At 39.5% G+C, this 11,741-nt stretch overlaps 2 protein-coding genes across 2 annotated transcripts in view; both read left to right on the forward strand.

The window, feature by feature from the left end:
- The window catches only part of si:ch211-195b15.7 (synembryn-A), a gene marked incomplete in the record, with an annotated part of 18,609 nt that extends 14,745 nt beyond the window's left edge, over positions 1–3,864 (forward strand). The window contains 2 exon segments of the mRNA XM_014020990.1: positions 1,115–1,397; positions 3,205–3,864. Of these exon segments, the coding sequence (XP_013876444.1) occupies positions 1,115–1,397; positions 3,205–3,346 (425 nt within the window).
- Positions 3,865–8,080: 4,216 nt separating this feature from the next.
- mmp25a (matrix metallopeptidase 25a) overlaps positions 8,081–11,741 on the forward strand; it is a gene marked incomplete at its 5' end in the record, with an annotated part of 7,207 nt that continues 3,546 nt past the window's right edge. Inside the window, 3 exon segments of the mRNA XM_014020991.1 lie at positions 8,081–8,332; positions 9,181–9,294; positions 11,045–11,135. Of these exon segments, the coding sequence (XP_013876445.1) occupies positions 8,086–8,332; positions 9,181–9,294; positions 11,045–11,135 (452 nt within the window).

Consider the following 11,741-nt stretch of genomic DNA (forward strand, 5'->3'; position numbering starts at 1 on the left):
GCCTCGCACTGAGGACCTATCCACGTCATCATTTACCCAGAATGCTTTGTGTGTAAATAAAATCTGTGTTAAAATGTTTTTAAAAATTTACTAAACTAAACAGCCTACAGTATTTTTACAGTCTTTATTTTATAATTAAAATAAATGTTTATCAAATAAAGTCTAATGTTACAACTAATCGTGGATCCCTTTAATGGGTTTCTCTTGAAGATGAAAAAGCAATGAGAAGTTGTAATAAGAACAGAGAGTTTTGTTGCTCAACCAAGCTTTGTAGTGAGCACTTCAAGACAGATGACTGACAGGACGACTCAGATTGCCATTAGACATGGTGCGAAAATGTCAACAAAAATGTACTGAGCAGATATTTATAGGAGCTTTATGTCTGTATGTGAACTGGCTACCTGTGGTGTTTAGAGTTGATTTCAAGATTGTATTAGTTTTTAAATCGATGAATGGACTAACACCATCTTCATGCATTTTTCAGCATGTGAAATCAGACATGTATCATGAGCGTGTGTGAAAACAGTAAGTTGCGTTTGTCTCATGCTAATTGCTCTGRTTAATATGCCATGTCTGTCTTTGTTAAAGAGCATAAAACAAAGTATTTCAGCATGAAAGCTCGTATTTTTAATGTGTGACAGTGTCCTGYATCATAACTACATCTTTGCTRTTTGTGAYAAACCAGACTGTGTAAAAATTGATTAAAAATTTGTGGCRTTTGGATTATTAGAGTTGGCAGATCAGCTTCCTCAGTAAAAATAAATGCACTGGGGGGCGCAAGAGGAACYCATCCAAGAYGGYGGCAAGTGCCAGTCTGCAGAGCGTCTACATATATGATGTCTGTGTTGGCATCATTTCTACAGTTCTGCTTCCTGCAGTGCGCCGTGCCTTGTTTCCAGTTTCTGGTGTATTGTGGAGCTGTTACAGCGCCACATACAGGCCTGGAATGCTTACTACAATAGTTTAGGTTATTTTTGGTGTTCCCATGTGAAAGAAAACATCTGTTGCCTCAGTACCATGATTATGAAGATGTTTTTTAAATGATAAATAAAGAGATTGTTTTGGAAAAACAAGGTGTGAGTGAAAACAGGAAGTGATTGTTGTTTGTTTACAGTCAGCAGGTTTGTTAAATAYACGGGTTATGGAAATGCTGCTGGGCTGCTGGCAGCTCGAGGCCTGCTGAACGGACGGAGGAACTCCGGTGACGGACAGTTATCTTCCCGCTACTCCAGTGACTCAGACTCAGACACTGAGGAGTACCGAGAGGCCAGAGCCAGGATCAACCTGGTGACGGGTCGGGTGGAGGCGGAGCAGCCTGATCCGATGGAGGGCATGACGGAGGAGGAGAAGGAGCAGGAGGCTCACCGTCTCATCAGCATGATTGACAGACTGTCAAGGTAAATGTCTTCATGTGGTGTTCCCTCTGATGCTAATTACCCACAACTCACCTCTAAACAAGTTAAGATATTGATGTCTCATAAACCACTGGTGTCCAAAGTCAGTCCTCGAGGGCCGGTGTCCTGCATGTTTCAGGAGCTGCCCTGGTTCAACACAGCTGAACCTCAGGAGTGCTTAATTAGTAAGCCTCTGCAGATCTTGAYAGCATACTGAGGAGGCCTACTAATGAAGTACACTTAGGTTCAGCGGTGTTGAACCAGGYCCAAGTTTCCAACATTCCTATTCTTTAACACCAGTCTGTAAACATCCAGGAYCTGAGGAGTTTTRGGGGTTTTGGRGGGAATGTTGTTCTTTTGTTGTTCTATTATCGTCTGACGGAGGATTCCAGATGTGTCATCTGCCCATGCCAAAGGCACTAATGCACCCTCATACCATCAGAGAGGCAGGCTTTTGAACTGTGCTCTGATAACAGACTAAATGTACAGACCTTTAGTACAGAGACGTCTTTGATCCATCAGACCACAGAACAGTTCTTACTCTCTRTCTCAGTTCAGTTTAAATSATCTGTGGTTCAGAGAAGACAGCAGCGGTTCTGGACAGTGTGCACAAATGACTTTTCTTTGTGTGATAGAGCTTTAAGCAGCATTAGTGGATGGTACAGTGAGCTGTGTTTACTGACAGTGATGTGCTGAAGTGTTCCTGAGTCCAGAATTTGTCAGATTTTAGGCACATTCGAAATACACTAACTCATGGAGCGCCAAAAACCTTCCTGGAGGCAATGATGATTTCTCACATTAATTACTGTATTTCATGTAGGTCACGAGCAAATGAATCAACAACAAAACCTCTAAGGTCTTTATATAGCCAAGCAGTAAAAGTGTTAGATGAAAAAAGCCTTTGAAATACCATCATTGTCATGTACTAGAAAAACATAAAATGTTAAACTTCAATAATTTAATTGTGTATTCCAATGTGTGGCTCATTTTTAAAATTGTAAATAACACTGCTCCTCCACCACTAAAACATTTTGTCCAACTCTGTTCTGAACTTACAACTAGGAACACCAGGTCAGTGAACAGTAAGGATTGTAGAAAACCTAAACGTAGCTCAGTGTTTGCACAGACAGCCTTTTCGTTTAAAGGCATCACAGAATGGAATAAGCTTCCAGTAAATCTTAAACTTTCTACTGGCCTGAAGGATTTTACTTATAACGTTAAGAAAGTGCTCTTGGAAAACCAGCAATGTCTGCACTGAAATATCTTAATTGCAATCCTTGTATTAGTGATTAATGATCAGATGTTTAGCATGTAGAACTGTTTTTGCTGATGTATTTTATGATTGTGTRTAGAGATTGTAATTAGATTTGATTGCTATTGTCTTCATGACTTTATGAAGTAATTGTGTCTACAAATTTCATGGATTATTGTTCTATGCCTTGATTTTAGATTGTATTTTGTTGTTCAGGGACTACAGATGGAAATTAGCGTAAGCTAAATCTAGTGCAAAGCATCTTTTAATGTTTTATTTGCACATTGTCCCTGTTTTAAATAAAGGAATTCTAAAAAAAAGAAAAAAGAACAGAACCAGACCTAGTTTTAATGCAGCAAAGATCATGTCYATGTAATATTGACGTTCAGATCAGAGATTAATACAGATTCTAATAATCTGYTAATTAGATTAAGAGCTGTAGATGATGGAGATTCGGTTTTCTAATCATTGCGTTCTGTTTTTAATAACATTTTACACACCATCCTAACATTTTCAGATCGAAGTTGTTTTTAACCAAACATTTTCTCTCCTGCTCAGAGATCATATCATTCAGCCTGTAGGGGTGACAGCAGAGGGCCGACTGGCCCCGCTGTGGAGCCTGATGAGGGGCCACACTGAAGAGGAGGAGGAGGATTTCAATTCAGAGTCAGAAGGATGGAGAGAYGAACAGAATAAATAAAACGGCATGTTATTTTTCCTGCTGAACTCAGTGTTTTATAGATTGAAAAATGCTGCTTTTAAAGCTGAAATGATAATTGTAATATAGAGCTCAAAGAGCCTTCATTTAATTAGTTTTACACAGTGGTTATATTCATTTCATTTCTTCTGTTTTCTGTTAGTGACCTGCACTAAGGGTTCTATATACAGTATATTTACACATTTTTTATAAACGCTTTGTGAGAAAGAGTTGAAAGAAACCTTTCAGTTTCCAGCGTACTGGAAGTGGCCCACAGACCAGCAGTTACTGTATTAGAAGGTTTGAAGACATTTTGTCAGCGATGAGCTGTGACTGTAAATCTGCAGTTATAAAACTATATTGTTGTGTATAGTATGTACAGTATGTTTATGCTGTTTGTGTTGTGTTTTATGTTTTCATAATTGCTGTTTTTTTGGCCTGGTCATCATTGTAAATGAGAAAGGGTTGTCAATTGACTTACCTGTTAAAATAAAGGTTTATATTTACAATTTTTGATGGCATTCAAGTCCAACTTGTAAATTTAGTCATCAATGCTAAAATGCTAACTGCTCTATTTATTAATAACTAAATTTAAATATTTTGTTTTTGTTTAGATTTTTTGTGATGCACATCACATCATTAAAAAATGTTGATAATTATTTATGTCATTTATCGTGTGATAAAAATGAAAAAAAAAAAAAAGAAAATTATCCTGAGAAGAAGAATAACTATGATTGGGATGTTTAACTTTCTGTTTTGTTTTTATTTACCAGCTCATTTCAGTGTGGATTATTGAATTTACAGGTTGTACCTGAACGCACCGTGAAGGCTTCGTGAGGTGCCATAAAAAACCTGAAGAAAGACAAAGTTCTGAAGCACAGATGGAGTGATTGCAGAGATAAAACAGACTTAATATATTCTCTATTTACCGGTTCACAATGTAAACAAATCACAAMACAAGCTTTTATGCAGCAACAGCAATAATTAAATTTCAGTTTAAAAACTTTCCTGGCAGTTCCTTTATTGGAATTAGWTTTACTTTAATAAACATAATCTTGGTCTCTGCTAAAGATCACCTTAAAACAGGCGATGCTAACAAATTAGCTACATACTTCATGTCCACTATGACTGTTYTGAACACAAACTAACACAACTGCAGGTCTTCCTGGAGGCCTAAAGGACCCTGATGGTTCCTCTCTGATGGTTAGTTTCTGAAGATGTAGAAATGTTTATTTGGCTGGTAAAAGCTGCAGACACCTACACCAACTGTTCACTTGACAGAACATCACTTCAGAACATCACAAAATGACCTGATTATTCATTTAAAGCTCCACATCCCAAAACTGAAAGGTTCTGGACTGGTCCGGTCAAAGCCCAGACCTGGGTCCATCTGAAACTCTTGTTTGATTGAAAGGCTGTTGGACACAAGCAACGCAGACCTGAAGGAGCTGCAGATGTTTGGGCAAGGATGGACAAAAAGTCCAGGTTAGACGGGCCTGGATCCTGGGGACAGACCTGATGGGTCAGGACCTGATGCTGGAACTGATCCAGCAGGTGGCTCTCTGTGAACTCTGAGGGTGAATAGTTTTGTACGCTCTCAGGTTTGTTTAACAATAAAGGGGGTTTACATCTTTAAAGGGGTGGTTATGTGTTMGGGTTTGTTTTATGAGTTCTGAATTAACACCGAACACCAAGGAAGTTTTAACAGATTTATTGTAAAACTGAATGTTAGCTGGAAACGGGAAACAAGCGGTCAGCAGGTCTCGGTTCTCTGGACACAGGAGAGTGGAATTAGTGTCAGCAGTGATACTAGGAATTTGACAGATTATAAATACTGCCRCTAACCTGGAGGTTCGGAGAGTGCAGCGGGAAATCCGATTGGTCTGACGTTGCGGAGTCCCGATTACGTCACTGGGGAATCCCGGAAGAGATTTCCGTGTTTCGTTAGCCGTGGTTGAACAAGCTAACTCCTTAGCTTGCAGCCTTGAGGGATCAAACTTAACTCGTTGGTCATTAAACAGTGCAGGGGTCGAATACCTGGGAGACGTGGAGCAGGGTTGTCCAGAGAGGCAAGCAGGGGTCGAGAACCAGGAAGTCCGAGAGTTCGTAGTGCCGAGAATGGAGGAGGCGAGAGGCAGGAGTCCGAGAAACAAAGCGAGGATCATTACCAGAGGAGCAGATGACTGAAGGTTTCCGACATGGGCTGAGGCGAGAGGCGATAATCCGTGGGACAAGGCGAGGGTCGAGGAGCCGAGATCAGAACAAGACAAGGGACAAGAATGCTGGTGAATCATAGGCGAGGCTGATGATAAACTGGCACTGGAGCTGTGGGAGAGTGAGGTTTAAATACACAGGACAACAGGTGAGTCGAATCAGATGATTAGCAGAGGAACTGTGAGGGGAGGGGGAAGCAGGGCTGTGACAGGAGCTGCTGAAAACATGACATGAGCTAAACTGTAAACAAAACGAGACTAGATCCAGAAACTATGACATTATGTTATAAATTAAAACAAGTCCCACCCAAAGCAACAAGACAAAATGGGTCAAATAACCATCTGTCAAGTCTTTAATTTGTCTAATGTGACACAACGATCACTGCATTCATTAGTTGCTGATTAAAATAAACCCAACAAAGCAACTTACATACTTTGAYAAATACATATTTACGTAATACACAGTCTTCATGAGTCTCCAGTCTCCTGTTGTCCTGGGTCTCCACTTTCAGTGCCTTCAGTGTTGATCGAGTCTCCAGAATCACCAGCAGAGCCTCCAGAGTCCCCTGCAGTTCCAGTCCTGGCTTCTGGGTCTTTGGGTTTTGAGACTCCTAACTGCTCCAAGCCTCCAGTTACCAAGCCAGTTGAGGATCTAGTTTGTTTATTCAGATCCACTTCCCAAGTCTCTATATTGTCTTTACCTCCTGCCTCCAAAATGTCTGAGGATGACACGGTTGAGGACCACTCCTAAACTCTCTCACTGGTTGGGGCTGTTTTCGAGACAACTACCCAAATTCTGTTGCCACTCTGAAAGTTCTCCAGACCCACTACCCTAATCCTGTCACTGGTTTGGACTCTGTATGGATGGACCTGAGTTCTGTTGCCAGTCTGGATTGTTCCTGGGTCGACAACCTGACTCTGGTTTCTGGTCTCTGGGCTGTCCACTTGACTTCTGTTTTCATGTCTAAGTGAGTTCAGACCATCTGCCTGAACTCTGTCCTTCTCTTGGACGTCCCACAGGTCCACCACCCAAACTTTATCTCCTGTTTGGATGGGACTACTTGATCTCTTGTCTCCTGCCAGGACTTGTCTTTCAGGATCTGATCAGTGAATGGACTAAGCCTACATTTATTTGACTTTTGAAGCCAACCCAGTTCAAGATGGCAGTAAAGCTAACTGTTAGCAAACTGAAAACAGATATGAGAGACAGAGAGCAATWTGCATTCCTTCAAGGATTGTTAGCTCTTTAATTYATAAACATGAAAACCTTTTGCATTTATTRCATTKTTCCATTTTTAGTCAATCTGTATGTTGTTTTCTTATCTTCCTGTTGTCCTTTCAGCTGTTCCTCTCTGCAGTGAGTTGCCACAGTGAGCAAACCTGCGCAAAGGTTTGTCAGCTSTTTTATGTGTCCTTCCTGATGCAACCTGGGCTCAGACCTTCAGCCTCAGGACCATGAGACCATGACTATGACCACTGAGTTACTGCAGCCACYAGTTTATTGTCTACCTAAGGATGTGATGATGCCATTAAAAGGAGCTCCTGTGGTGTATGGGTTAGTGAGGTGTCTCTCACCCAGCAGGATTGGTGTTAGGGGTGTGTTCTAAGACCCCTAGTAGTGGAATGTTGTTCCGTGCTGCCATTCTGATTTTGGCGTCGAAGGAATAAAGTTAACTCTGGACAACAGACTGGACTGGAGACTCAACAGTGAAGCAGTCTACAAGAAAGGACAGAGCAGACTGTACTTCTCAAGGAAGCTGAGATCCTTCAATGTCTGCAGCAAGATGCTGCAGATCTTCTACAAGTCTGTTGTTGAGAGCGTCATCTCTTCTGCCATCATCTGTTGGGGCAGCAGCATCAGAGCCAGGGACCTAAAAAGGCTAAACAACCTGATAGAGAAGGCTGGTTCTCTTCTGGGGACGACTGTGGAATCTCTGGAGATGATGGTGCAAAGAAGGATTTTATATAAAATCAAGAACATTGTGGACAACCCTGATCATCCTCTTCATCAGACTGTCATAGAAAGACAAAGTGTCTTCAGTCGGAGGCTTCTTCAACTTCGCTGTAATACAGACCGCTACAGAAGATCTTTCCTGCCCACAGCCATCAGCATCTACAATAAGTTTTTAGTTTAATGAGTTACAACAACACCTAATTTCCCTCTGGGATCAATAAAGTATTTTTGAATTTGAATTGAATTGAACTGGTTTGAAATCAGTTTATGTCTCCTCCTTCTCACACCAAACTCCCCCCTTTAGAGAAATGTGTTTGTTAGAGTTGCACATGTGTACTTGCACACTCAGTCCCTGGACCAACAGGTGTTCCCTCGGTGTGTGTGCAGATTTAATTGGGGATTGACTCAGATTGCTAAATCCACACTGACATCATCAGTTTAGAGAGCAGCAGCCTGGGCCAGAGGATTAATCTGTGCAGCTTCATTCGCTTCAGTTTGCAAACAGGGTTTTGTAAAAAGCCTCTCTCTGATTAATTAATTAAAGCTGCCATAAATACAGAGCAGCAGTTTGTCCAATGGAGTGTGACGAGGAAGACCAAATCCAGTTTGATGATGAAGACTTCCAGACCCAGAACAAAGAAGACCAACAGGAGCAGGCAGAGGAAGAGGAGGAAAATGGAGAGATGATGATCGATGGAGGTTTGGAGGACTGGGACCAGTTTAACTCAGCTGGACCAAGTCTGGTGGAGGCTGTGGCTGAGTGGAGCCCAGGTGGACCAGTGGCCCCACAGCAGGTTCTTCAGCTGGATGGTTACACAAAAAGTAAGTCCTGGAACAAGACCACATCCACATCATCTGAAACAAGCTGACAGGTGTGATAACTGAGAATAACATGAAACTCCAACATCCAGCAACTTTCTTATCTAAAACCTGGACAGAACGAAAATAATTCTGCTCTAACGTTCACTGTTTCTGTTCAGTTTCTGTTATTTTATTATCAAAACATTCAGCTCATCGAGGAGATGAGTGCTAGGACRTTTAGTTTGTCCAACTTTTATACTTTTCAAAAATATTCTGTTTACATTTTTTAGTTATAAAATGCAGTGAAATCTCCTAAATTATTTTAAAAGGATTGTTTTTTTTAAGTAAACATCCTCTAGTTTTCTCTTCTAACGCCACTTTCACCTTTTAGCTAGCCTCATGTTACTTATAGCTAGCCTTTTGCTGCTTTTTGGTAGCCCTTTTCTACTTTTAGCTACATTTTTACAACTATTGCATAGAATTTAGCTACATTATTTTTAGCTAATGGTGTGCTTCTTTCATCTTTTACAGTTCAGTTTTAGCTTCTTTAATACATCTCAGTGAAGCTGTTCAGAATTAAACTTCTCAGTGAGTTTTTGCAGAAAATAAGTTTGGGACAGTTTGTAGTAATTTAAGTTAAAAACGTGACACTGATGTTTAAAACTTCCAGTAATATTTGATCAGTGACCCAGAGGAATACTGAATATTTTATTCATTTTAGTCACTTTGATCATTTTTTTCCCCTCTGGCTTTGTTCTTGAACTTGTTCAATGCTTCTTGTGTTAGAGAGCCTGACAGAACAGACCATTTAATCTCTGCATAACGTGATAAAACCAATGAAATGTTACCTGTTGTTGAATGTGTTACAGATTACCTGTGTTTACCTGAGGACAACATCTACAATGTGAGCTTCTCTCGCTTCAAGATCAGAGATCTGGACAGTGGAGCTGTCATTTTAGATATTAAAAAACATCAACCAACTGGTAAGTTTTTGTTTTTTCTTCCAAATATTTGTAAAAATGTGTAATTTTTAATTTACACAAGATGTAGCATTAGGTTAGAGTGATTGTCCACATTTTAAAGATTAAATGAAAACAGGTGAGGTGTGTACTGAGTGAAAGTGAATGGTTTCAGAATAAGGTGAGATCAATCCATGTCCTTATCATCTGAAAATGTGTTTTTTACAATGTTGTAATGTTGAAATAACGAGATTCACTGTGTCCCATGATAAGAGGGAATAAATGTTTAGAAAACAGAAAGAAAGAAAAAAAAGCTTTTTGTTCATGTTAAAAAGAACGATTTTCTTTAAAACTGTTCTGTACTGTAAAAACAAGCAAAGTATATTATAGGAGAATGTTTTGTTTTTATTTTTACATAGTATAATCATTGATAAATGAGTGAGAAATGATTTTTAACACTAGGGGTGCAACGGTACAGAAAATTCACAATTCGGTTCGGTTTGATACTTCAGTCTCACGGTTCGATATTTTTTCGATACAAAAAAGAGAAATGCCCATGCCCCTTTTAACTTGTAATTTATTTAAATTAATTATGAACATTTGTTTAACCTCAAAAGTGCAGTTTTTAATTTAAATGTTGCTGAAAAAGCAAGTTTCTCAGTGGATCTATGCTCAAAAAAATGCTGCCTAGGTGGAGTAGTSGAACACAGATCCACTGATCCTTTAACACAGAGCATCTTCAGAAGACGAGTTGATAAAGTAAATTTTAAAAATCTGTATTGTACGATACAAGTGTGTATTGAACCTAAAGCTCTGTTCAATAAGGTTGGATACGGGTACATGTATTGTTGCACCCCTATTTAAACACATGAAGTGGATCTGTTTCATGTTTTTCTTTATTCTGTAACAATACATTGCTTAATGTTACTCTGATTTAAAATATAATAATCTGATGATAATGTGACTAAAGGAGTTTTAAAAGCTGTAAGAGGGATATAAATTGATTTGATGGAGCTCAGCTCTAAATGTGAAGAAAATGAGGAACTTCTACAGCTCTTCCAGACATGAAGTGACTATTTGAACCTGTCAGTGATGGAAGCAGCCATTGCAAGAGGGAGTCAAGCCTCTGAGAAACCTCTGACTCACACCGTCGTCGACATGCATCCTGAACCAATAAGAGCTTCTTAAAGAAGTTTGATACCAAAAAAGCAGCTGTTCTGCCCAACTGAGTGAATAAAAGGGTGGGCAAGCAAGAGGAAGAAGAATTTTGGATGATGTTCTCTGAAGATTTTTTAAGAGGGCACATGAGACAGAGAGCCCCCCGCTGGCCCCAAGCCAAGAAGGGGGCAAGCCTGAAGCGCTAATAGGACTATACAGATAATACAGTAATAATAAGATGTACAAAAAGTATGAGGTTCAGAGCATTATACTCAGTTACAGTAATGTAACTAAATGTAATTAGTTACATTGTACCTGACAGAGCGTTGGAAATCGGCAGCTCCAGTCAGACTAAACTGACTGCTAAACCTGATGATCTTTGTGTTTTTCAGTTGATAGCTGTGGTGCCCATCTCCAGTTGGGTTCGTTCTAAAAGTTTATCAGTTGTACACCCAATGATAACTTTCTTAAAGTTTTATCATTAATATTGATTTATGATATGTTTTAGTAACAGRCACCTCCAGCTAAGAGCAGTAACAACCCAACAGACAGATTCTGTGGGCGGCTCTCTATTCTCCAGTTTGTTCAAGTCTTCCTTGTTGGTTTGTGTTTGCAGAAATTCAGGACATCATCGACTGTGATCCCAACAGATTCATCCAGTATCACTTCTCTCCGGCATTTCTGGCCCTCAGAGAAATTGGAGCTACGTGAGTTCCTCACGTTTCACAGTTTGAAGCGATGATGCTGATGTTAGATTTATTGGCTTCTGCAGCAGAATACGTCCCAAACATCTGACCAAAGCTTCAGCACAATAAACACAAACTAAAAGAAAACGTGTGCTATCTCCCAAAGGTGTCAGTAATGTTTCCACCTGTGTCTGTGCAGTTTGTCTTGATTTGTTTACCTGATCCGTCTGTCGTCAGTGTTTCTCTGTTCTGATCCTGTTCCTCTGGTTTACCATGCCCACACTGAAAAAAATAACTTGTAAGATGTACTTGAAAAAAATCCTCTAACAAATTTGCGCTAACGTTTGTTAAGTAAATTTAAATGCTACAAATTCATGTAATATTTACTCATCATTATCTAGTAAAAGTTATTAAGAATATAGTTAAAGATTTGTGAATAAATCAGGTAAATTTTCCGTAATTTGCTCAACTAGATCTTATAACATATACTTGATCAAATTAAATAAAATTTACCTGATTTATTCACAAATCTTTAACTATATTCTTAATAACTTTTACTAGATAATGATGAGTAAATATTACATGAATTTGTAGCATTTAAATTTACTTAAAGGCACAGTGTGTAGG

The sequence above is a fragment of the Austrofundulus limnaeus genome, unplaced genomic scaffold (assembly GCF_001266775.1).
Source record: "Austrofundulus limnaeus strain Quisiro unplaced genomic scaffold, Austrofundulus_limnaeus-1.0 Scaffold274, whole genome shotgun sequence".
Classification (NCBI taxonomy): Eukaryota; Metazoa; Chordata; class Actinopteri; order Cyprinodontiformes; family Rivulidae; genus Austrofundulus; species Austrofundulus limnaeus.